The sequence below is a fragment of the Pleurodeles waltl genome, chromosome 7, assembly GCF_031143425.1.
Source record: "Pleurodeles waltl isolate 20211129_DDA chromosome 7, aPleWal1.hap1.20221129, whole genome shotgun sequence".
Classification (NCBI taxonomy): domain Eukaryota; kingdom Metazoa; phylum Chordata; class Amphibia; order Caudata; family Salamandridae; genus Pleurodeles; species Pleurodeles waltl.
The window spans coordinates 1,469,755,498-1,469,783,117 of NC_090446.1; the positions used below are offsets into that span (position 1 = coordinate 1,469,755,498).

Sequence of the window (27,620 nt, forward strand, 5' to 3'; positions counted from 1 at the left end):
CATTCGTACATCACAAATGCAGACATGCAATCATATATACAAGTTCAATGCCATGACAGGTTTCTGTGACCTTTCAGTTCTTTGTGTTGTCATCACGTCACTGATCGCCAGTGTCCTTGCACAGCCTATATACACAAGGGGCCGGTAGACAGCGTTCCAGTGACTAGGCTTCTCTTTCTACCCAGTCGCAGAGGGCAGCTCTTTGGCCTTGCCTGGGCTGTAAGTGGCGTGTCCGCCTGCTGCTATCCCCTTTGCTGGTTGTTAGAAATGGGGTCTTTGGCTGGAAGTCAGGTTACCCTCTGTCCAAGAAGGGACCCTCACTCTAGTCAGGGTAAAGGAGAATCACCCTCAGTTAACCCCCATCCGCCCCCTTGGTAGCTTGGCACAAGCAGGCAGGCTTAACTTCAGAAGCAATGTGTAAAGTATTTGTACCAACACACACAGTAACCCAGTGAAATCACTACAAAATAACACAACACATGTTTAGAAAAATAGATACTTATCTATACAAAACAAGACCAAAATGACAAAAATCCAACATCCACAAGTCAAGTTATGAATTTTTAAAGAATAAGAGTCTTAAATTCCTTAGAACACAGTGAGAATACTCTTAGCGTGAAAAAGTACCTGGGTTGCGTCAAAATAACACCACATAGGCGAGTGTGCGTCGGAAAAGGCCAGCGTTGTGTCGATTTTTCACTCGCAAGCGAGACCGTGCATCGTTTTTCCTCTCCGCTGCGTGGGGTTTGCTTCGTTATCAACCTCCGTTAGCGGGTCTTGCACGTCGTTTCTCCAGCCGCGTTGCATTGATCTTCCAGCCGCGAAATCAATGCCTGTGGAGCATTGATTTCAGCCGCGAAGCCGGCGGCACGTCATATCTCAGCCACGTCACGGAAGGTGAGTCAAAAATGTTCCCCCACGGCGGTCTGTGCGTGGATTTTCAGTCTTGGTCTGCCAGCTTCACCTTTCAAGGGCCCAGAAACTGGATAGGGCACCACTTGGCAGGGCAAGAGTCTCAGCTGAGAGTCCAGGTGCTGGCAGGGGAAGTCTTTGATGGCCCTGAGACTCCAACAACAGGAAGCAAGCTTAGGTCAAGCTCTTTGGAGATTCTTCACAAGCAGAAATGCACCACAAAGTCCAGTCTTGGTCCCCTTTCACAGGCAGAAGCAGCAACTGCAGGGTAGCTCCATAAAGCAGTCACAGGCAGGGAAACACTTCTTCTCAGCTCTTCAGGTCTTCTCCTTGGCAGAGGTTCCTCTTTATTCCAGAAGTGATCTAATGTTCAGGGATTTGGGTGCCCCTCTTGTACCCCTTTATGCCTTTAAAGTAGGCCTACTTCAAAGGAAAGTCTCTCTTGTTTGTGAGATCCTGCCTTGCCCAGGCCAGGCCCCAGACACACACCAGGTGGTTGGAGACTGCATTGTGTGAGGGCAGGCACAGCCCTTTCAGGTATGAGGGACCACACCTCCCCTCCCTCCTAGCACAGAAGGCTCATTAGGATATGCAGGCTACACCCTAGCTCTCTTTGTGTCACTGTCTAGAGAGAGGTGCAAACAGCCCAACTGCCAAACTAACCCAGACAGGGAATCCACAAACAGGCAGAGTCACAGAATGGTTTAAGCAAGAAAATGCCTAATTTCTAAAAGTGGCATTTTCAAACACACAATCTCAAAACCAACTTTACTAAAAGATGTATTTTTAAATTGTGAGTACAGAGACCCCAAACTCCACATGTCTATCTTCTCCCAAAGGGAATCCGCGCTTTAATCATATTTAAAGGCAGCCCCCATGTTAACCCATGAGAGAGATAGGCCTTGCACAGTGAAAACCGAATTTGGCAGTATTTCACTGTCAGGACATGTAAAACACATTAGTATATGTCCTGCTTAAACATACACTGCACCCTGCCCATGGGGCTACATAGGGCCTACCTTAGGGGTGTCTTACATGTAGGGAAGGGAAAGGTTTAGGCCTGGCAAGTGGGTACACTTGCCAAGTCGAATGGGCAGTTTAAAACTGCACACAGACACTGCAGTGGCAGGTGTGAGCCATGTTTACAGGGCTACTAATGTAGGTGGCACAACCAGTGCTGGAGGCCAACTAGTAGCATTTGATTTACAGACCCTGGTCACCTCTAGTGCACTGTACTACGGACTTACCAGTAAATCAAATATGCCAATCATGGAAATGCAATTACACATACATTCTACATAGGAGAACTTGCACTTTAGCACTGGATAGCAGTGGTAAAGTGCCCAGAGTAACAAAAACAGCAAAAACAGAGTCCAGCACACATCAACAACCTGGGAAACAGCGGCAAAAAGTTAGGGGAGACTACGCCAAGGATGCCAAGACTAACACTGGTCTGTTGTTGTTCCTAGTGTAACTGCCATGAGGCATCCATTGAGTAGCTCCTGGCTTTCGGCTACGGTGTTATCCGTCCGGCTGTGTCTTCCTTCCACGCTGCCTGTGGTTACCCAACCACAGACAGCTTCCCCCTTTTTTATCCTTTTTTTTACTAGAAACCTATCCGCTCCAAGGCCCCTACTATGTTTAATAAAAACATATACGTGTCCACCCCAGTCAAATGGATGCAGTCTGCTTCAATAAATCCTGGTAACTTAAGGTTGATGAAGCCGTGCCCAATGAAATTCCAAGAATTAGCCCTGTGCACTTTGGAAATAGATATATTGAATTTCCGCTGAGATCTTACTACTGCCCCATGATCCAACATCCCCCTCCAACTCAGCTTCGCTATTACCTCGGACCACAGAATATCTACAGGTTGGCACATTCTGGTCACTGCTGTGAGCCCTGATACCATTGCCCCTAACAGATTTCTTCTACCCAAGCAAGTTAGATCATTCCCCTCTAGGTGTATGATCACAGCATCCGGCTTGCTTTCCCACTGGAGCGCACTGTGTAAGGTGGGGATGAGCTGCGCCCATCTTATTCCTGGCTGACCAAGGCATAACATCACGGTGCCTCGCAACTCCAGCCCCTCAAAGTTCTTCCACGTGGCCCAATGCTGCGCTCTTGATACATATGAATGACTCACAATCCATATCTTGCGCTTGTCACCGGCGAGGCCTGGGAGAGGGAAACAAAAGGAGAGAGACAGCGGGCCGTGAGGTAAACTAATGGAGCTACTGGCCGGATGTACCCCTTAAATGCTCCTGATGCCCAGGGCCTCGGTTTCTTGATACGATTCTCACAGAGACAGTTTGCTGTAATGGTTGTGCCTATGCGAATTAAGTGTGTCCCGAACCTTCCTGGTGGGAGCCTGGCTTTCTCGATGGCCATTTTTAATACCGCATTGAAGTGAAAATGTCTGAGGCAGGAGCCGTCCTCATGCTGAAACAGTTGCAAGTCTTTGGGGCAGCCTAGCTTGATGTAATCACACACTGGACAAAGTGTGTCTACATCCAGGCAATAAAGCTGCGAGTATTTACCTTTCCCCCCCGGTCAGTCTTTGACCTGTGCAGATAAATGATCAATGTCCCCGTGATCACATCCTGGCTCTGCAGGCAGAGATCCCCTGGGTAGGACATGGAGGGGGCCAAGATTTTGCTGACCCGGTATGCCCCAAAGAAAGCCAGTGTGAGGGCTGCCTTGAAAAGTACACTCATGTTTTGTCCTGCAGACCTGTGGAAGAATAGCAGTTAACTGCCTCAATAAGGAGAACTCTATTGGAAGGAGTTGGTCACTTCGCTTGGGCTGTAATCTACCCCAACCTTTCATGGCTGCCCTGCAGTAAAATGAGCTGGTGGGATCTGATACTGACGACAATTTTGCATAGTAGGAAAAAGCACTAAGATGGGCCTGCCTCCCGTGCTTTCTTTCTACCCTCTGTGAACACTCACTATATAAAATTCTCCACTTCTTCATTGCCCTTTTGTTCCAGTCACTTCCTGAAACACCTCCCAGCATTTGCTGTATCTTGCTGCTGTCTTGGGGCAAGCATGCTGTCCACCAGCATCCTTATGTCCATCAATCCCAGCAATTCCCACATCAGTCCAGGTATAGGAGTCATGCTGGATCCGCGTGTGGGACAGTTCCTTGAATTTCTACCATTGGAAACAGGACAATGTGTCGGCCACACAGTTGATGCAACCAGGAATGTGCCTAGCCCTCACTGCAATATTGTGTTTTAGTTGACAAGCAGTCATGTGGCGCAGCAACAGCACCATGTGTGGGAGGGCTCTGGTTCCTCTTGTCACCTCCACTTCTGCATTACTTGACCAGCAATTCCCGTGCCTTCTGCAAGAGCTCCTCCAGATCCTCATCCAGTTCAGGCTCCCCAGGGGCCTTCTCAACTGATCTTTCCTGAACCGGCAGGGGGCCTCCTTGCCCGTGTACAGCCAGCTGCCTTGCCCCCGTTATCCATCTTCTCGGTGATCACCGTCTGTTTATATGGAGCACCTTAACTTCTGTAGCCCTGATTGTGAACTCTGAGGTAAGCTCTTTGATGCAGTCAATCCCGGGGAGGTCAGGGCAGGACAATGACCACAGACACACGTGGACTAGAACCTTCAACTTTCAGTGTCCAGGTATGAGACATTTAAATACTTTTGAATGCCAGAAGCAACCGCTGTCCTGCTCGTGCAGCAGGGTACACACAGTGCACTGCCCCTGTAAAACTTCATTATTGCTGTGCTAAAAACTTGGGGCTTGCCAGTTGCACCTGGTTCTGGTGCGCCATCACATTAAGAGTTTATCCCTTGGATCATGTGGAGGCGGGGGAGGCCATGTTCAAGTTACTCAATGCAAGTGCTTGGCCGGATTGGGGCTGCGATCCAAATTACTGCCCCTTTAAGGATTTCCCAGTCGTGCGCAGATTGGCGTGCCCGCCAGAGGTTACATTTCTGCCCCAAGTCACTGGAGCCCTCAAGGACGCTCCTTCCTGCCGTTCTTCCTCAGCTGCTTCATCGCTGCCCCTTACCGCTGCACTCACTGCCGCTGGCTGCTCACTGTCCGACAGGACACTGGGGGATGATTCCCAGGCACAGGTATGGGTGCGAGACGCAGGTCTTCTTCGCTGTGCTCAGCCCCACGGCAGTTAGCTTATGTACAGCAAATGTATGGCAGGGTCCTGGTTAGGTAGTCAATACGTGATGAAACGTGCAGTCCTCTGGGCATTAGAGGTGGTGATCCTTCAGCGAAAATAACAACTTATAAGGGGTGATATCAATAAGAGTAACTGGCGCTCTCACTCAATTATCTATCAAATTCATCCAAGAGGTGCCACTTACTGGGACTTCACCCCAAAATTAGACCCAAATGATAACAACTCCTGTTACCCAAACTATAAATTGCAGCGGCACACATTACAAATTAGTCAGCATCAACAGTCCATGTTTATAGAAGTTGCTTTGAGAGTCCGCATTCAAAACAATCTTCGTGAGTTGAGTCACAGTATTTTTTATTCTTCTTCTTGAGAGATCTGGTATCCAAAAATAGCTCACATTCCCGTCCTAGACAACACGTGTTTCGTCTGGGGAATACCCCTTGACTTCATCAGGACTTCCTACAAAAAACAGTTTCATTGTATATATAATTATCATAAAACATTATACCAACATGAGAGTCCCTCACCATCCAATGTGACATAAATGATACATGCTCAAATGTGAAAACTTTGATTTTTATCAGTGTACATCAGCATATCTATTTATCATTTCAGAGTGCCAATATCTTATACAAATATGTTGATTTACTTAAGTACAAATCCCAAATCTTATAACATAATTATTTAATATCCAGTTTCTTATATCCTTGCCTTTTTAAATTAAATTAAATTAAATCGTTCCAAAGGTGGAGAGCATGCTTAGTAATGTGATCCTTCAGCGGCAGAGGTGGTGAGGCCCTTCTAGTGACGCAGTGGTTACCTCAACAATTAAGCAACAATTAAGCAACATGAAGCCCATCTTCTTCGCGCCCCATTGGCCGGCCAATTTCCCACAGGCCTGTGCCCCCCAGCGGTCAGTTGGTCACCACCCACGGTGGTGTTAGACTCGGGCCCCAAACGGTCTGCTGCACGACCGGCCCTCTCGAACCAATCAGTTCCCCGATAAGTGAAGTGTCCACCGGCAGCCCATCTCTTACTATGTTGCTGGCTTCAGAGAAGAAATATAACAGGATTCCTAGAATTCATACACGGTATTTCTTCCTGTGCTAATTAAAAATGTCCTCCAGTAGGAATCTGACAAGCTAGAGCATATCTGACATCTCATACTCACCACATCCTCTTTACACCAAATGGTCTGCTGGTCCCAGATTGCCACTATACTCTTTGGCTGCTTTGACAGATACAGCTGCTGTGCCCAGAAAAACTAAGCAATGGCCTCCACTTCCAAGGAGAAAACTCCCTGCATGTCTGTGCGATTGATTTTTTTTGATTTGCAAAAATAAATCCACGCTTTGGGAGTTTGCTTTTTGCAAAACAAAACACAGTACTGACTGGAGGCCATGCAGTGCTGCTGGCAGGAATTTAGACAAGTGTGCTTTGAAGCACCGCTGGAAGCACTTGCAGCAAAACAATTAACACAATGTCGGCAGGTTTCTGAAAGTACTGTGGTGTACCACAAGGAGGGGATGAGGAGGAACTGATCCCTGGTTACCTGGCGGGCTGGCCACGAAACTCTATGAGACCATCTATGTTTATTTAATAGTTATGTTTAGTCACCATTTGTAAGGAAATGCCTCCTTGGCATGGTTACCCCCTGACTTTTTGCCTTTGCTGATGCTATGTTTTGAATTGAAAGTGTGCTGAGGCCTGCTAACCAGGCCCCAGCACCAGTGTTCTTTCCCTAACCTGTACTTTTGTTTTCACAATTGGCACACCCTGGCATCCAGGTAAGTCCATTGTAACTGGTACCCCTGGTACCAAGGGCCCTGATGCCAGGGAAGGTCTCTAAGGGCTGCAGCATATCTTATGCCACCCTAGGGACCCCTCACTCAGCACAGACACACTGCTTGCCAGCTTGTGTGTGCTGGTGAGGACAAAACGAGTAAGTCGACATGGCACTCCCCTCAGGGTGCCATGCCAACCTCACACTGCCTATGCAGTATAGATAAGTCACCCCTCTAGCAGGCCTTACAGCCCTAAGGCAGGGTGCACTATACCATAGGTGAGGGCACCAGTGCATGAGCACTGTGCCCCTACAGTGTCTAAGCAAAACCTTAGACATTGTAAGTGCAGGGTAGCCATAAGAGTATATGGTCTGGGAGTCTGTCAAACACGAACACCACAGCACCATAATGGCTACACTGAAAACTGGGAAGTTTGGTATCAAACTTCTCACCACAATAAATGCACACTGATGCCAGTGTACATTTTATTGTAAAATACACCCCAGAGGGCACCTTAGAGGTGCCCCCTGAAACCTTAACCAACTACCTGTGTAGGCTGACTGGTTTTAGCAGCCTACCACACTCGTGACATGTTGCTGGCCACATGGGGAGAGTGCCTTTGTCACTCTGTGGCTAATAACAAAGCCTGCACTGGGTGGAGATGCTATCACCTCCCCCTTGCAGGAGCTGTAACACCTGGCGGTGAGCCTCAAAGGCTCACCCCCATTGTTCCAGCACCACAGGGCATTCCAGCTAGTGGAGTTGCCCGCCCCCTCCGGCCACGGACCCTCTTTTGGCGGCAAGGCCGGAGGAGATAATGAGAAAAACAAGGAGGAGTCACTGACCAGTCAGGACAGCCCCTAAGGCAACCTGAGCTGAAGTGACTCTGACTTTTTAGGAATCCTCCATCTTGCAGATGGAGGATCCCCCCAATAGGGATAGGAATGTGGCCCCCTCCCCTTGGGAGGAGGCACAAAGAGGGTGTAGCCACCCTCAGGGTTAGTAGCCATTGGCCACTGCCCTCCCTGACCTAAACACACCCCTAAATCCTGTATTTAGGGGCTCCCCTGAACCTAAGAAATCAAATTCCTGCAACTTAAGAAGAAGAGGACTGCTGAGCTGAAAAACCCTGCAGAGAAGACGGAGACACCAAGGCCCGTATTTATACTTTTTTTGCGCCGCATTTGCGTAATTTTTTGACGCAAAAACGGCGCAAACTTGCAAAATGCCATTGTATTTTGTAGGTTTGCGCCGTTTTGCGTCAAAAAGCGGCGCAAATGCGGCGCTAAAAAAAGTATAAATACGGGCCCAACTGCTTTGGCCCCAGCCCTACCGGCCTGTCTCCCTCCTTAGGAAGAAAACTGCTCCAGCGACGCTTTCCCCAAGACCAGCGACCTCTAAATCCTCAGAGGACTGCCCTGCTTCCAAAAGACCAAGAAACTCCAGAGAACAGCGGCCCTGTTCAACAAAGACTGCAACTTTGTTTCTAGAGGAGCAGATTTAAAGACCCCCTGCAATCCCCGCCAGAAGCGTGAGACTTGCAACACTGCACCCGGCGACCCCGACTCAACTGGTGGAGAAACAACGCTACAGGGAGGACCCCCCGGCGACTCCAAGACTGTGAGTAACCAAAGTTGTCCCCCGTGAGCCCCCACAGCGACGCCTGCAGAGGGAATCCCGAGGCTCCCCCTGACCGCGACTGCCTGACTCTAAAATCCCGACGCCTGGAAAAGACCCTGCACCCGCAGCCCCCAGGACCTGAAGGATCGGAACTTCAATGCAGGAGTGACCCCCAGGAGGCCCTCTCCCTTGCCCAGGTGGTGGCTACCCCGAGGAGCCCCCCCCTTGCCTGCCTGCATCGCTAAAGAGACCCCTTGGTCTCTCATTGAAACCTATTGAAAACCCGACGCCTGTTTGCACACTGCACCCGGCCGCCCACGTGCTGCTGAGGGTGTACTTTCTGTGCTGACTTGTGTCCCCCCCCGGTGCCCTACAAAACCCCCCTGGTCTGCCCTCCAAAGACGCGGGTACTTACCTGCTGGCAGACTGGAACTGGGGCACCCTCTTCTCCATTGAAGCCTATGTGTTTTGGGCACCACTTTGAACTCTGCACCTGACCGGCCCTGAGCTGCTAGTGTGGTAACTTTGGGGTTGCTCTGAACCCCCAACGGTGGGCTACCTTGGACCCCAATTTGAACCCCGTAGGTGGTTTACTTACCTGCAAGAACTAACAATAACTTACCTCCCCAGGAACTGTTGAAAATTGCAGTGTCCACTTTTAAAATAGCTATATGTGTTTTATGTAAAAAGTATTTATGCTATTGTGATTATTCAAAGTTCCTAACGTACTTACCTGCAATACCTTTCAAATGAGATATTACATGTAGAATTTGAACCTGTGGTTCTTAAAATAAACTAAGAAAATATATTTTTCTATACAAAAACCTATTGGCCTGGAATTGTCTCTGAGTGTGTGTTCCTCATTTATTGCCTGTGTGTATGTACAACAAATGCTTAACACTACTCCTTTGATAAGCCTACTGCTCGACCACACTACCACAAAATAGAGCATTAGCATTATCTCTTTTTGCCACTATCTTACCTCTAAGGGGAACCCTTGGACTCTGTGCATACTATTCCTTACTTTGAAATAGTGCATACAGAGCCAACTTCCTACACCATTAGTTTTACTGAGATACAATTAATTATGCCATACTTCCTGATGTTTTGTTTCCCTAATTTTGTTAAGTGACATCTAGTATACAATTTTGATTAGCTGCATTACTGACCCAAGCTATTGGCCATTGAGAGGTAATGTTCTGTTTGTAAATCTCAACATTGGTCTGACATTGAAAGCAAGAAATGTGTGACTTGTAGTAAATCCACATGGCTAGAAATGTAAATAATATAGATATGGAACAATTAAAGGAAGCTTATCTCAACACAGCCTCTAAAAACAGATAAGAAAATCAGGTGTAGACAAGGTCATTATCCACAACACACCTTCTATTTGCAGCAGGGTTCGTGGTGTGTATGCATTGCATACCCTCCTGTGCTAGCAGTAGATATTTATCTATGTCCTTGAACAAGGCTCAGCTATAATGATGAAAATCTGACTTTGCACATGGTGCCTTTTGGATCTGACTTGCAAGTCTCTCTTTACCTGGCAAGGTCTGTTTGTCCCTGACTGCCAAGCGCCTGGCACGAAAGAACTGTGTGGTGAAGAATCTGGAAGCAGTGGAAACTTTAGGGTCCACATCGGTCATCTGCTCGGACAAGACTGGCACCCTCACGCAGAACCGGATGACAGTCGCTCATCTGTGGTTTGACAACCAGATACACACAGCTGATACCACAGAAGATCAGTCAGGTGGGGACTTCGACTAATGTGTTTTCCCTTTACCATCTGTTGCTTTATGTTTTTTTGTCTTGCTATACATTATATTTTTCTCATATGATCGATCTCCTGCACCAGGTCCTACAGCACCCTTCTCTTGTTTTTACTTCCCCATTCCCAGTCTCCCAGCCCACCCTTTTCACTTCTACTACTTTCCCTGTGCACAGCCTCCACCTTTCTTCAAGCCTCAGCATTTTCCTCTGCTATTTCCCATCTCTTCCTCTGTTTCCACCAGGTACTTCTCTACCTCGTTAACCTCTTCCCTGAGACTCTGTAGCTCCCTCCTTTGTTTTCCTATAGCTTGTGTCCATCCTCACTCAAACCCTTCTTCCTTTAACACTTGCTATGCAATATAACTTCTGCCTCCAATCCTTTTCCCGCTGCTCTGTAGCTGTACCTTCACTTTATCTAGCTTTCACCCCTCCGTCTCCTTGAACTCCTACTTCCCACAGATTTTCGTCTATAAGGCTACCTATCTCAGGCTTCTTAAACACTAAAATTCATCTGGAACAGCATATGTGGTAACATCAGGTAGATTGTCATACCTGCATTGGCTTCTGATTGATTTCCAGAGGTATTCCTGGGAACAGTGTGAATGGAGGCGCTCCTTTAGTGTTGCAGAATATCTTGAAAGGAGGAGGAAGAATGTGATTGGTTATTTCCGGTAGTGAGGATTAGGAGTCCTTCGGCAACATGTTCAGTGGTACCACACCATTGCACTGTGATCGGACATGTGGCCTGGAGCAAATTTTGTATGCTAGTGTCCTTGTGAGTAAAGCTGGCTGCTCCCTTGTCAGATAAGATGTGTGCCACTTAAAATAGTTGTGTACGTTACACAAAGCCAATGGGCCAGAAAGCAGTAGAAAAGAGTTCTGCGCATAGACTGAAAATGTGTCTTCCTGGAAGACACCTGGCCAGGATGGAGGAAGTATATAGTGTATTGTACTCCTGCTGTTGCCGGACAAGGTATAAGATGCCTCCCCAGAACTCAAGGGAAATTTTGAGACTTAGACACCTGAGTTAGATTTTAGGTCTCATGCTGGCCTTGTGAGTCCCTCCACAGCAGAAGGTGTGTGTTTCAGGAATTATGAGTTTTATGGAATTTGCATGCAGATTGCAGTCTGTACATTCAAAGAAATTCCATCAAATATGGTGGTAGATCTAGCTTCCACTATGAACTATATCACCTGGGGTGGAAGATTCACTGGCATTTCAATAGAGAACAGTTATCCCAGACAAATCTAAGTTCCTGTTCGAGACACATGGTGCATGAACAAACAAAAGACAGCAACACAATGAATAATTTCTAGACATCTGCCAAATGTGGCACTAGAATTAGCTGTTAGGAAATATTTGGTTTGAGGTGACTCGCTCGTTCTTTTGAGATTTCATGCACAGTATTTCTTTTCGACTACAGGGCAGAGCTTTGACCAGACGTCAGATACCTGGCGAGCACTGTCCAGGATTGTGAGCCTCTGTAACCGTGCAACATTCAAACCTGGCGAGGACAACGTGCCAATACCAAAGGTAAGGAGTGTGCCCATACTCTTAGAATACACTGTATTGTTGCCATGACACTGCCTCTTACTTTGGTCAGGGCCATGTCCCAAACCACAAAGTATTAAAGAAACACAAATCCATACACATCAATGCACACATGGCATTGTGGTGCTGAATATAACTTTCTACTGTTCCAGTGAAGTCTATGGAGACATGCTGATGATTAGTAGAAGATACTATGCAATTGGAAGGGCTGTGCCATTAATTGTAGTGGCTATGGAATACAATACGATACAGAATTTAAAGTCACATGAATACATATGTTGAGTTTAGAATTAAGAAGCAATACATATCCGATAAGAGTTCCTGCAAGATAAAAGTATCAACAATCCAATTTGCAGATCCCAATGGAACTCTCTTCAAGGGAAGTCTAGCTGGCTTAATGATTTGGACATTCACCCCAGGCTCAACAGCACTGTATCACGGGTTAGTCTCCAATCAGTCTAGCCTGTGGCCAGCTTTACAAATACAAGAGAGGTCTGCATCAGGAGCTCTAGGAGACGTATTAATGAGTAATTGGGTGGGGTCTACATTATTTGATCCAAAGTCACAGCTTAAATTTCCTACACCACCTACAACAGAGATCAATTTCCAATCATGTTTTATGCCCGATCTCCAGAAAGTGAGATTTTAATAATGTCCTTCACCCTTCCCTCTGGTTCTCTTTTTCCTTCTGGCAGAGAATCGTTATTGGGGATGCTTCTGAAACTGCACTGCTCAAATTCTCAGAACTCACCATTGGGAATGTCATAGAATATCGTGATCGCTTCAGAAAGGCTGCTGAGATGCCTTTCAATTCCACCAACAAGTTCCAGGTAAGAAGCAATTGGAGGGTATATTCTGGTGGTAATCGACTTTCTAAGGAACTGACAAGCACTGTCTCCTCAACAATTAGAACCCAAACACATTCAGAGATCCATGTTACCTAACAATTCCACATAAAACATAAGTTTGCTGCATTACACTTGACTTGAAATGCACAACTGATTCATCAGTTTTAGAGACGTATCCTTGGTCACTCAGCTCAATCCAATGTCAATTTCATTTATTGTAGTTTATGAAACTCGCAGGAAATCCGATCAAGGAACAAAGATCCAGATCAGATTATAGGAGAGTTTCATTCTGTCCGCAAATGTTCTTGGAGTCCTCAAATTTTCTACATTCTTCATGCAGCCTGCTCAACAAATTGTCTTCCTCCTGGTTTAAATCTTGTTTGAATCTCCCAAACTCGAACTCCGCTTTACTTCTGCATTTACTTCCAAAATTTCTCTATGCAGTTTCTTTCTCTGAGTTGTTTTCACAGTTATATTATCAGCATGTTTTCATACTGCCTTTACATGCACACTTTTGGTTTTCTTCCAGAAAAGTGAACGAAAAAATGCGTTTTCTGTGATCATGAGTAAGATACACAAAGTGTTTTGCTCCTATTAAAATCCCTTTCTTTAATAAATATCAAGTTCCCATGTAGGTCTAATGTCCAGTTGCTATTGTGCTGCAATCATATCTACATCATTTATTTTCCCAGTAATCATTCCCTCATCTGTTCATTATTGCGCTCATACTCATTCCTGCATAAGAACATTTGGTATTAATAGTCACCCTCCGTTGAGATTAAAACTAGACAGATTGCTGGGCCTGCATAGGCTGCTGAGCCTGTAATAAGCGTATTATGTCATGCAATTGAGTGTGGTTCACCCACCCTTGATGACCGTGGAAAGTAGTTAAATGGTACCTTTTGTACGCCTAAATATATTACATCCCATCAACAACAGTTCACATTTACTTTCCCTCTGATTCACCAGTGGGGAAACCGTAAATTGATAACTGTGGTACAGGTCTGTATCTGGCTGGCCCATTTGTGGGAGAGGCTGGTGAGCCCAGCGTCAGTGATAACTAAAGGAAGTTAGATATCGTCCTCCTAGCAATACAGTAAATCCAGGGAGTAGAACTCACCGGGCTGGGCCTGAGGGAGTGTTTTTCCAGTGTGGTACAACCCTAGGCCAGTTCTGTAGCGTCTGGGTGGACCTAATTCACCCAATGGAATCAGTCATGTATAAACTGGTTCGCAGCCACATACCATGTTGAGTTTTCCAATTTTGGGAACTGAGGTCCAGATGTATCATGCATTTTGGGCCATTTGCTATAGCAAAAATGCATTTTGGTATGTATCAATTCCAACTTGCGATTCGATAACTTGTTACCGAATCGCAAACTGGAAATGCAACTACATACCGATTTGGTATTAGGAAGGGGCATGTCAAGGGCGTCCCTTCCTAATACCGAATTGCAGCGGTATGTAGGAAGGTTTTGTAACCCAAATGCAGTTGCAAAACATTCGTACTTTACCACCTACTGCAAATAGGTGGTAATCCATTCGCAAACGGGAAGGGGTTCCCAAGGGACCCCTCCCCCTTTGTGAATGCATGCAAAAACATTTTTTAAGTGCAGGCAGTGGTCCCACGAGGCACTGCCTACTCTAAAAAATGAAAAGATAACTTTTCATTTTTCTATTTTAAATGCATCCACTTTCCTTGAAAGAAAACGGGTGTCATTTAAAAAAGATGCTTTATTTAAAACCAATCACGGACATAGTGGTCTCCTGAACCCAGCAGACCACCATCCCTGTGATTATCGCCATTTACAATGGGTTGCAAATTGAGACATACCTAATGAATATTAATGAGGTAGCTCGATTTGAGAGCCATTGCGAATCGCAAAATGAAACTCCTGGAGTTTCATACATTCAAATAGCAATTACGTAATTGCGATTCACAGGTAATCCCAATTAGGTAATCACTATTTGATAAAATGATACATCTGGCCCAAGACCTCTTGTGTGTTGGCGCTGACCTAGTACGCGATGGCAAAACTGAGAACCAAGCATGCCCCTTTACTGGTGGATCGAGGTGGGAACTGCAGGGTAAAGCAATCTGGGATCACTCTTTACACATCTTAACGCTTAATGGGGCAGCCTGGGAAATGGTGAAACACGAGTTCTGAGGAGGCCAACATTTGCAGTCTTGTTGGGCGTTTGGTCCCTCCATCTACTTAAAGGGAGTGGATGGGACATGTCAGTATATAGATGAATGGGTGGGTGTGGAGGAGAGGTGGGTAAGGGGGTTTAGTACCCTAAATTACATATCCAGATGGCTCATTCAAAACATCTGCAGAGGCATAGGTGTCATTCCCAAACAGACTGGGTTGGTTTGCAATACTCCACTGGACTGAAAAGCCAGCGACATATAGATTGAATCCCCTGTGGGCTACTAGCCCATCTTACACACTGAAAGCCATGCTGGAAATGTGAAGAGGGCGTAGGTTAGTGTACCAGTTATACTGATCCCTGGTGATGGGAAAAAAAAAACCTTTAAGCGTGAAACACAAATAGCAAACTGACGTCCAGGAACCTGCAAGGGATAGGGCATGGGAATGGCCTGCTCTCAAGTTAAATAAGAATCAACCAATGCTAGATTTAAAGTAGCACAGTTCTTTCTCCTTCACCACACATACATGATACCTGTACAAATTAATAAAATGTATTCAAAAAGTACAAATATACACATATCCTGCAGGGCAGTGGCTGAAAAAAGTAACAGACAATTTGCTCACCACAGTGTAAGGCATATTTAAGCAATCCCTGCTTATAATTCTACCAAAACCAAAAAAAGGGGGGAAATTAAGCATTATTTTCAAATCCTGGGATTACGTCTTGCAAAGAAATGAATAGCCATTCACTTAATGCACTCCCAAAGCCCGACAGAAGAGAGCTGCTGAGGGAACTCACACAATAAGCATTAGTAGAAGAGGAGAAAACAAGGTTCCACTAGAATGACAAAAGTTGAGAAGACCCCGTAGAAATGATCAAACTCAGTGGCGTAACATTAGCCCCTACAGCCCCTCTGGAGCAGTGGAAGGTCTCTAGTTTCACGGGCCGACTCAACAACATACACTGGCTTAGTCTGGCCCCTGCGGTGAGAGCTCCTTACTGGGTTCGTGGAAGTTGAGGCTCCATGTATTTTGCATGTGGGGGGGGGGGGGGCTCTAGACTGTGGCATGTTTCACCAATGGGTCCAGAAGAAGGCGACTGATAGTCCTCGCAGTCGACACTGACATTTACACTTGCATTGGGGTGTTGTCAGAGACCCAAATAGATAGCTCCATGGAACATTACTAGAAATGAAACCAAGTTAGAGGTTACTGAGAAGATGGAGATCTACAAAACATGAGGGTCTGCATCCACTCGTACAGATATTTTCTTGGGAAGGGCTGATTCAGAGAATACCCTCTAATAGAGGTGGCTAAGACAAAGAGATTGGTGGCATACCATACGTGGATACAATGGGGTTGCCGTCTCTATGTGAATAAGTCACAGGATGACTACTGTGGTGGTTACTCTCCTGGGGGTGCCAGTGAGATGTATTTTGGAATGGAGAAACCTTATGTATGTTATGGTCTGCATTGGTTGTTTTTTGTTTATACAAATATTAGTCTTTACAAAAGCATGCCCCTTTAGCACTTAATTCTAAAAGTAGTGAGGCAGGAAGTCAAGTCCAAGGCTTACTCACACAGGTGGTGTGGGGTTCGAGATTCAAAATTCAGTAAGTTACAAGGTTTTTCATTAATTGTCCAGCCGTTATCTTCAACAAGAAAAAGTACTTTATTCTACTCACAACTCACACCAGCCCAAACTAGCCTTCAGCCAGACCTGAAGCAGCTGTTGCCCCTATAGCAGAGGTCACACGCACACAAAAGGTTTATCTTTTATCCATGTTACATCGCACCAGCTCAAGTGCACCACATAAAACTGTGGGTGGTCAATATTTTTGTTGCAACTCTAGACTGAGGGGTGTAGCCTTTTGAGAAGGAGGGATTTCACCCACTGTGTGGTGCCTATAAACTGCTCTAGACTGGTGCCCTCACTCACATGACCAGTTTTCAATGTAACTCTGTTTACATTATTGCAGTGTTCAGAAGCTCCTCCCTTGCACAGAAACCTCCGACTTTGAAGGTTTATATGTTGAGGATTACAAACAGTCCTGCCTGGGTTGCTCCACCTGAAAACTATCTTCATTCTCTCTCGCTCTCTCTAGTTGTCTATTCACGAACTGCAGGACCCTCTTGACCTGCGCTACCTGCTGGTAATGAAAGGGGCCCCCGAGCGCATCCTGGAACGATGCTCCTCCATCATGATCAAAGGCCAGGAGCTCCCGCTGGACGAGCAGTGGAAAGAAGCCTTTCAAACAGCATACATGGACCTAGGGGGGCTTGGAGAAAGAGTCTTGGGTAAGAAGCATAAGAAATAAGGCACTGGATAGAAAGTAGAAGAACAGACTGATAGCCAGAGGACATCAATGGCTCTATCCTCTCATACAAAAAAGTAGCAGAATCTCAGACTAAAACTTTTGTCACTCAGGTCCTCCACGCAATGCCCTATCCTTTACTACAGACCATAACCCTCTCTAGCTACAAACCCGCCTGTGTTTCTTCTAAAAATGCCACACCTCTAGGCTTTCTCACTTGCCATTGTCCAAAAATACCAGTCTATTACCCCCTCCAATGCATGCCTGGGATTTCCAATATCCTCCAATGACACATATAAGAGACTATTAAAAGTATGTGTCTGACATTGAAGGTGTTGGTTCGGGGTAGAATGGGAAGCGCAGGTTAAGGATTGTGATATATGTATTCATGTTAAGAGAGAATGTTTGGTCAACAGGCTGGAGAGAATGGTTGGTCAAGAGGTCATAGATGTGTGCTGGAATCAGACATGTATGTTAATAATTAGTAGTGCCCTCTAGACTCCTTGTACAGTCTTAGTCATGTCACAATCACATCATATCCAACATTACAGTTGTCAATGATTCAGTTCAGCAAGGCTGTTGGCAAACAGTGAAATGGAGGTCAGAGTGGGCAGCGACTCATCTGGCTCACACTGCACTTGACTTCCCTCTACCCTCATCAGACGGCCTTGCTCGGAGGCACTATTCTATTACTCAGTTTCCCTATAGGAAAGCTGGCCACTGGCGCCATGTAGTTGGCTAGTCTAACAGAATGTATTCTGTGTTTCTCTTGTGTAGGTTTCTGTCACCTGTACCTGAATGAGAAGGAGTACCCACGTGGTTACAATTTTGACATTGAAGAGATGAACTTCCCCACCAGTGGGCTCTGTTTCGCTGGCCTGATCTCCATGATTGACCCTCCACGTGCCACAGTGCCAGATGCCGTCATGAAATGTCGTACTGCTGGAATTCGGGTATAGTAAACTGAGATAAGAACAGTGTATGGACACTATGCAGAATCTAAAGGCGCTTATACCATTTAAAAACCAGCTCAATGAGGCCACAATAGAGAGAAGGTTCTATTATAACCATCCTTACCCTATGGAGAATGACTCCTTTATGAAGAACCTTCTTCAGGGTTTAGACCACAGTGCGGTTCATTTCAGTTGGCTTTTACTATATCCTAAAAGATCTGGCTGTTGCAAAAAATAAATTTTCAGCTATTTTTCCCCGGTTGTGATTTCTTGGACACTTTATTTCTGGACACTCACCCAACCATATGTTGGTGCATGTGCTTTAACACTTTAGTAGCATTTGAAAGCATTTATAACACAACATAGGATGAGAAACAAGTCCTTACTCTTGCCTCTGCTTTCCAGACAAGAGCTCTTCAAGAGCCTGTCACATAAGAAACACATTCTTCTGTGGTTAAGCCTTGTCTTTGTCATTAGTATGGTTGTTAAAGGATATGCAAGAAATGGATCACCTGGAAAGCATAAGCACCATTTGGAAACCTGGAACACCATTTGGAAACAAGTAGACCTAAGGGTTTGAAATGAACAGAAGTATCTTAAGGCATTCCTATATTTCAAGGTGTTTGGTGCTACATTAAGAGACAATTTATTTCCACATTAGGCTAATAACTGGGCTCGGGTTGTGTGGAAATTTCCTTGAAAATTAGAAATCCTAAATTCCTATGCCACAGCAATCCACCTGTGTTATATGTAATAATGATCTATGATCTCATTTTTCACTGGCTTTTGGTTTGTGCATGCAACAGCTTCATACTTCTGCCTCTGGGATAAATAAAATATCAAAGTGAGTTTGTTTAGTCATGATGGAGAAAGGTGTTGAGGATTGGAAAGACAATGTGTTGCTCTTATTAATTACTTTGCTGCTTTACTTTGCAGGTCATCATGGTGACAGGAGACCATCCCATCACAGCAAAGGCTATTGCTGCAAGTGTAGGAATCATCTCAGAGGGCAGTGAGACAGTTGAGGACATCGCTGCTAGATTGCGGATCCCAGTGGAGCATGTCAACAAACGGTGAGAAGATAGAAATGCTCGTGGTGTATTTTAAAGGGTTCCTACTCTTTCTCTTAAGGAAGGAGACAAGCCTCGCCATTCCAAATTGCAGTCATTGGTCATCGCTGGTGGGCCATGAATTGTTCTTGGCCATGATGCTAAAGCTTCAGTAGTGTTCATACAACTTCAGCTCCTTGTGCTTTGAGAATTGAGATGACATCAAACTGATAATTATCAATTCTCTCCTCTAACTCTAGTGATGCTCGAGCCTGTGTGATAAATGGGGGTCAGTTGAAAGACATGACTACAGAGGACCTTGTTGAATGCCTTAAAATGCATCCAGAAATGGTGTTTGCCAGGACTTCTCCCCAACAGAAGCTGATCATTGTAGAGAGCTGTCAGAAATTGGTAAGTTCTTCTCTGTCATCTCAGACACTGGTTCCTCATGTTATGTTCATGCTATGTTAATTGAGGTCAACCACCAACATAGTGGGATCCCTGCAAAAGGTGGTTTAAAGGTACATCAAATGAGGAGCAACAAAAGCTCTCTCCATCCAATCTAATATCACGAACAGTCCTCTACAATATGTATTCTAAAATACCATGCAGGTTATAATGGATGTTAGGGTTATAAAACATATTGTTGCATCATTCATCAGGTTACTCATGTTTAATATTTTAAAAAAGAATCTACAATAAGTCCTTACAACCACAGTGTATAAGTTAAAAGTCTTCATTGTAAAACAATAAGAAACAAACACGTTTTAGAGTGTCCTTCTTCATTTTCTAGGTATAGTGACATGGCATACCTCTGTTTGGGACTGCTGTGGAATGTTGAGTGTGGTTGTTGTGAGAATGTGGTATTGTAGCGGAATGAGGAGGTATGTGTGGTGGAGAAACCTGGAAGTTAATTACAGTTGGAGAGAAGAGACCCTATGGAGCTGTGGCTGTAACAGGAAATAAATAACTTACCTCCTCCTTAAGTGGTTTCAGATTCTTCTGAGAAGACTCGCCCCCAACAACCCCTCACTCATTTATGACGTGCCTGTGTGTTTGAGTTCCCAGTTCAGTGGAAGCTGGGCTAAATTTAGAAAATCATCATGTAATCACAACTCAGAGCCACCCTCTCCCGTCCACTTATCTGTATAACGAGAGGCTGGGACTGCTAGTTCTGTGGCATATGCATCCACTGCAGAAATCTGTGTTCAAGGTTATATGTCTGAACTCTGGTGAGCCCATCTTCTTGAGACTGAGAAAATGAATGCCATGGAAATGGGTAAAAATAAATATCTGCTATTCAGTGCCAAGCTGTCGCAAATAGTCAATGTGCACTTTACAAACATGCATCAGCTTAAGATATTACAGATCCATGCCTGAAAGACACTATTGCCTCCTAATTTCAGTGCTGTTAAATATAATCTATATTTGATTAAGGTTACCTACAGAGAGCGTATCAATGACTAGCAGGAGATTCTGGAACCTCTGATATATGGCAAACTGGACAGTGTAAAAAAGCCAAATAGGCATGAGTAATGTGTACTTTTAAGATTCAGACGTGATACCTAAGGTTGCTCATGAAGAGGACACTCTGATACTCATTTGACTAGTGAATAAATTATTAGATTCGTCAAGCCTACAGACTATGGCTCCCTCCCCTTCCACATCTCCATGCAACATTTATGCTGCTTGCGCAGTTAAAAGGTGCAACCTAAGTATGAACATAGAACATGTTTTGATAGAGATATATGTGTGTGTGTGTGAACCTAACTATGACTTCCCTGTAACCTTCGATTTTTTAAAGTGAATTTCTCTGTTTTTTAAAATTCAGTTTTCTAGCTATAACATGCCAGTAACCTTTGTTTTTTTCAGTGAATTTCTACGTTGTTGTAAACGTATAGTAATTTTCATTGCTATAAGTTAATTCAACCACCGCCGCACATGGCCTGCGGCTAGGCCCTGAGGCCAACCCCCTGTAAGCACCCAAGCTTGTGTTGTGCATGGCCTTTGGTCGTGCGCAGCGGGGGTTGGCTGCAAGGCTAACTCTCCTAACCACCCAACCCCATGCTGTGCACAGCCTTTTGGCCATGGGCAGAGGGATTTGGCTGCAGCCTGTCTCTCTGGGTGTGAAAAGATGTATCTGGGGGTGAGAGTGTCTGTCTGGGAGTATGAGTGGGTGTATCAGTGTCCTAGTGGGTGCGTCAGTGTCTATGTGAGTCTGGGAGTGGGTGCGTGAGGGTTTCAGTGGGTCTGAGTGGGTTTGTGAGTGGGTGCGTGAGGGTCTTAGTGGGGCTGTGAGTGGGTGTAAAAGGGTCTGAGTGGGTGCGTAAGAGTCCGGGTGGGTGGTTGTGTGAGTGGGAGAAAGAGATTGAAAAAGAGAAATTGAGAGAGAGAAAAGGAGTGAGAGGTAGAAAGATTAGAGTTTTTTAGGCTTTGATGAATTATATACTTAGAATGAAATATTTCCTGGACAAATTGAGAGGACAAATGTTTTAGTCAGTTAAAAGGAGTGAGATCACCTTTTAATATGAACCTTAAACTTTTGAAGTTTAAAAGAAATTAAAGAAGGAACAGGACCGCAGACACACCTGAAGTAGTACCATCAACTTTCAGTGTGAGCGTCTATGACCTTAACCTTTAGGCCATAGGTGACTCCTTACTGTGATGCTTCCAGACATACCAATGACAGTCAACCCACGCATGTGATTGGGAAAAAAATATGAATGTTCCATCACTAGGAAGGTTTAACGGTAACACTAGTAAATAAACAAGCACACTGCCAAGCAATACTAGGATTTGAACCTTCAGTCTACTTAGTGACAACACAAGGCCTTTACCATTAGGCCAGAAGTGACTCCATTCCGCTTTGCATCCAAACGTAACTATAACATTCGCACCAAACATCTTGCTAGTCTTACTCTATTACTTCATTGCATGGAGAGACCACTGCAATGACAATCTCTCTCTCTCTTCCATCCCATGATGACACTAAAGAGAGAGAAAGAGAGTGACAAGAATGCAGGGGGAACCTCAAGGCATCGTGATCCTAGATGGTTCCCCATGTCCTGTGGGAGACATCATTGCTCCCAGAAGCAGAGAGCTGCTTTAAATAGTAGCTCCCTGTCTGTGGGAGCAATGTTTTCATCTGTTTCCCTGCACACATATTTGCATACAGGGAAACAGATGAAAAGTCTGCTTTCCGACAGCTGGATCTGTTTGAAAGCTCCCATCAAGCAAAAGCAAACAGCTATGTCCTGGTGGTGGGCTTCCCGGGACATAGCAGGAGCCCGTCCTGGGGGATGGCGGTCCCCATGGTCATTATTGGCGCCGCAAGGGGGGAGGCATGGCCCCCCTCCAATGGCCTTTGCCCCAGGGAGGCGGTGGTCCCCGGGGCTCAGGCCCCTAAGGTAACTATAACTCGCACCTTCGCCATGCACAGTGAATTACTCCACGTTATATCATTGATGACATATTCTATGCCATCTTTCATATTCTCACTGCAACATTTGTAATAAAATTATTGATTAGACAACTGTGCATGGCGGTGGCGCTTGTTATAGTTACCTTAGGACACAAGTTTTAGTTACCTGAAAGAACTCTAACTATAACGGCTGAATTTCTATGGTTTGCCCAAGTAAATTCAAATCCTAACTATAACATCCCTATAACCTTTGTTTTCTTCAGTGAATATATATATATATATATATATATATATATATATATATATGTATTATATTTAGTTAGTTATACATCTAATTTGCCCCAGACCAATTAGCATTTCAGAGCAACGGAAGTATGCCCACCACTGCACCTAGTTAAACTAGGACAGATTTAAATTGCTTTGGACAAACCTTAACGTTTGACAACCAAGATAGGTTAGCTTCTACCGCACTCTCTAAATTCTGTTCTGTTCTATGAAAGATTACTCCAGAGCAACGCACATTCTGCCACGCTTGGAAAAGATGGCTTATTGAGCATCATGCTTTCTGATCAATATTGTATTGAAGTTAATGGTATTCTTGGTCATTGTGTATTCTGCCTCCAACAGTGGCATGTAATTCCATCTGCTGCTCTGAATATTTTCAGGGTTCCATCGTTGCTGTGACAGGGGATGGCGTGAATGATTCTCCAGCCCTCAAGAAGGCTGACATTGGTGTTGCCATGGGCATCGCAGGCTCTGACGCGGCTAAGAACGCAGCTGACATGATCCTCTTGGATGACAATTTTGCTTCAATTGTGACTGGGGTGGAGCAAGGTCAGTTCAGTTACCTAACAACATACAGGGTGTTAATAACCAAGTGGGTTCCCTTTTGACTGAGTTATTTGAAAAATGCTGTATTACCAATAAGTGGTCATCACATTTCAACGTGTGGTATGCAAAATAGATCACATACCTTTTTAATTTTTAGCAGTTGAAGTGATGGGTACAAAGCTGAGCATCTTAGTTTGTGCACTGGCGACACAGTTCATATGATAAAATCACTGGGGATTGTAGCCTCAACCAGACTCTTCTGCATATGATGCTGTTGGGATACTGTAGTCTCAGAAGATCACAAAAGTGGAGTGCCATAGCTTTAGGAAAATGTATTGTGTCTCCAGAGGTAAGAGGTTTTAGAGTCACATACTCTGATACATGCCATGAGGGTGGAGGGTGGTGATTTCAGCCTGTGTATGTAGTCCAAAGATCTGGTGCCTTTGCCTTGCATTTGCATGTAGGAGCATGCTGACTTGGAAGGGACCTTGTAGGGATTATGCCTGGTATGTCCTTTACATTATGTGGGTTGCCCCTTGCATTATGTTGGTGCAATGCTGGATCCAGCAGATAGTGTGGGAGTTGTAGTATCAGATGCATCTCAAGAGTGGAGTGAGGATGGTTGTAGCCTCAGTTGGAGTCATGCATTTCGTGAAAGGCAGGGGTCTTAGCTTCACATGAGCCTCTTTTAATTCATGAATGTGGGTTCAGTCTCACATACACCAATATGAATAGGTGCTGCTCCTTCAGCTGGAGTCACAAGCACATCATGACGGGTGGATGTTGCATTTTCGAATGTAGTCTTATTTACATAATGTTAGTACAATGGTGTAGTGTCATATGGGTTATTATATGCATATTGAGTGATTGTTGTAGTCTCAGACAGAGCCCCATATACATCATGTGGGTGAGGTTTTCTAGCCTCAGAGAGAGGCTCCTGTACATCATGATAGACAGATGTTGAGCTGTCAAGTACACAAGATAAGTGAGATGTGGTAGCCTCAAGTACATAAGAATGCTACAGTTTCAGTGAAACCTTGTAATATCAATCAACCAATCAGTCCACTTATAGAGCGTGTCTTGTCACCCGTGAGGGTATCCAGGCACTGGCAGGGTTTCAGTGAAAGAGCCAGGTCCTACGGAACTCCAGAAGATTAGGGGGTGGTCCTGAGGGGCAGAGGGAGGCCGTTTCAGGCATTGGCTGCGGGGTAGGAGAAGGAGCATTCTCTTGCTACTGCAATCTATGCGGAGGAAATGGGCAAGCAAGGGAGGCAAAGCAAAGGTGTCTGGAGGGTTTGTGGAATCTCAGGTGGTGGTTGATATATGCAGGTCCAGAGTTATGCGGCGCCTTGAATGCATGGATGAGGAGCTTGAACTGGCATCGCTTCTGAACTGGGGGCCAGTGATATGGGTGCGACGAGGGAGATCCAGGATGAGTACTGATGTTTTGAGGGTCTGAACTTGCTTACAGTGACTTGTCTAAAGGATCTGTAGCCAGCGTGGGTTTCTTCTATGTGACTGTAAGATGGACACTTTCCTGATTCTTTATTGCTCTACTGTTTAACATATTCAACAGGACGACTGATTTTTGATAACTTAAAGAAGTCCATCGCCTACACGCTGACCAAGAACATCCCTGAGCTGGCACCATACTTGATCTACATCACTGCAAGTGTCCCTCTCCCTCTGGGCTGCATCACAATCCTCTTCATTGAGCTGGCCACAGACATTGTAAGTATTTCCAGACGCAAGCAGCTGAGGGTATACAAGGAACCCCGATAACTCCAAATCACCCACCTTATGGCCTACTCTAAAAACACAGATCCTCTATGGTCTTATTTATTTCACTTGTTTTCTCAGGACAATTGCCCTGAACTTTCAATTAATTTATGTTTTGGTCTTTACTCCTGCTGACAGGTGCTGCGTTTCACCCTGTGATCTCACTTACCTTGAGTGTGCATTATTTGGTTTCTTAAACAGATATGAATAACGAGCTTGTCCATTTCCTACATTTGCATGCCCTAAAGACCTGGGTGCACGGTTCTTAAGGCATTGAAAACAAATGTTTCCGTCCTTTAGAGTGCTCATTTTTGGGATCACTTCATTAAAGTGATTTCAGTAGTTGAAGGAGGCAGTCCCATTTGTCTGACATTGGCCATTAGAGCAGGAAGGATGCCAAGGACTTCTCTTGTGGAAGTCCCATTACTGGTGGCTGGCGCATTGGCTAAATTCTCAACATTCACAAATATAAACTTTGGATTAGGGAGGAATCCGCAGAATGTGGCTATGGCCTTAAAGCATACATTCTGCACCACTGCTTGTCTGTGTCTGATAGTCTGTTGATTTGAAGAAGAGTATATAAGAGAATTTCATAGATGAAAGTAATAATGCAAGGACCATGTAAAGCAGCTCCAAGTAACTATCAATGTTACATCCTCGTAGTTTCCATCGGTGTCTCTGGCTTATGAGAAAGCAGAGAGTGACATCATGCACCTCAAGCCTCGGAACCCACGCAGAGACCGCCTGGTGAACGAGGCCCTGGCTGTCTACTCCTACTTCCAGATTGGTATGTATGCCTGCAGAGGATGAGAATAGGGGCAATGAACATAGGTGATCTTGAATATATGGAAATTTTGTAAGGTGTAAATGCAATGGTAGCGGGTATTACTTTCAGAAACATTTTTGTCAGGGATATTCATAGCTTTACTGCAAGAGACATTTTTTCGGATTTATATCTTTGACATTCTCAAACAATTACTTTGGATGCTTTTAATTCGCTGACCCCCTCACTGCTCATCCCTGATCCTTGCCCCCTAAAAAACCCTTACCATGCCTAAATTCCATCCATCTATGACCTTAAACTCCATTCATTCTTGCATGTTAAAAACCCTTCATCATGCATAAACTACTCCTATCCCTGAATCTTAAAGGTCCTTTCTACCCCTAAACTCCACTAATCCCTTAAGTCTAAAGATCCCTCAGTATCCCTAAACTCTGCCTATTTCTGAACCCTAAAAACCCTTTCGCTGCCTAAATTCCATCTATACCTGACCCATACCTGACCCCTCAAAATTCTCACACCCCTAAACATGACCAATGCCAGATCCCTAAAACCCTTTACTACCCTCAAACACCATCCACTCCAGTCCACTAAATATCCCTCATCACCCCTAAACTCTGCTCGCCCGATCCCTAAAAGCCCTTTCTACCCCTAAGCTCCACCCATCTCTGAACACTAAAAACCCTAACTACCTTACACTTCATTCATTCTTGAACTCTAAAAAGCTTTCTGCCCACAAACTGCTGCCATCCCTTATTCCTAAAACTCCTCACCACCCCTACACTCCACCCATTCATGAACTACTAAAACTCTTCACCACCACTAAACACTACCCATCACTGAACCTTTAATACCTTTCAATAGGCCTACACTCCACCCATTGATGAACCCTAAAAACTCCAACACTCCTAAAGTCACCCATTCATTAACCCTAAAGACTCTCATCTGTGAATCCTAAAAACCTCTCACTACCCCTAAATTCCACCCATTCCTGATTGCTAAAAAACCCTCACCACTCCTGAAGTCCACTGATCCCTGAACCTGTTTCCACACCTTAACTCTACCCATTCTTAACCCCTAAAAACACCTCCTCACCCCTATACATTACCCATTCCTGAAACTAAAACTACCCATATACTCCACTCAATTTTAATGTACTTTGACTTTTTCCCTGAAATTATGTTTCCTTTCATTTTCAATTTTTAGTATTTCCTTGAAATTGCCTTTCTACAAAATTACTTTTCCATGATTTGGTTTTGTCCAATGTGGTTTCTCAGTTTTAGGTTTTTCCATTAATTCACGTACATCAGACCCTGACGTGATTGACTTTATTGCTGCTGCTCCATTCGCGTTTCAGAGGCATGAGTCTCATATGAAAGCTTCCCATTGTCACCCCTGAAGGGAAAAGGGTAGAGGGCTTCTTTGGTTGCCTAAAGGCACTGACTAGTAATGGATGTCAAAATTACTCACAGTGTCCAAGCTTGAAGCATTTGTATGACTAAAAAGAGAGGTAACAGGACAAACATGGAGAAAGCAAGGCGAGACATGGACCCGTGGATGCATATCGCTGGGGTGATAATATCAGTTTATAAAAGTAACATGCAAACCAGCAATAATAACAACCATAAACTGCTGTGTGACAGTCAGGGCTTCAGCAGCCCAGCTACACTGATATACTTACTTGAGGACAGAAGCCT

General features: G+C 44.9%; 1 protein-coding gene across 1 annotated transcript in view; it reads left to right on the forward strand.

Annotated features, from left to right (window-relative positions):
- ATP4A (ATPase H+/K+ transporting subunit alpha) overlaps window positions 1–27,620 on the forward strand; it is a 75,509-nt gene that overhangs the window by 11,809 nt on the left and 36,080 nt on the right. The window contains exons 8-17 of the mRNA XM_069201173.1: window positions 10,024–10,222; window positions 11,667–11,776; window positions 12,490–12,624; window positions 16,900–17,092; window positions 17,887–18,062; window positions 18,999–19,135; window positions 19,372–19,522; window positions 23,198–23,366; window positions 24,940–25,094; window positions 25,806–25,929. Coding sequence (XP_069057274.1) covers window positions 10,024–10,222; window positions 11,667–11,776; window positions 12,490–12,624; window positions 16,900–17,092; window positions 17,887–18,062; window positions 18,999–19,135; window positions 19,372–19,522; window positions 23,198–23,366; window positions 24,940–25,094; window positions 25,806–25,929 — 1,549 coding nt within the window. The remainder of the gene's footprint in view (window positions 1–10,023; window positions 10,223–11,666; window positions 11,777–12,489; window positions 12,625–16,899; window positions 17,093–17,886; window positions 18,063–18,998; window positions 19,136–19,371; window positions 19,523–23,197; window positions 23,367–24,939; window positions 25,095–25,805; window positions 25,930–27,620) is intronic.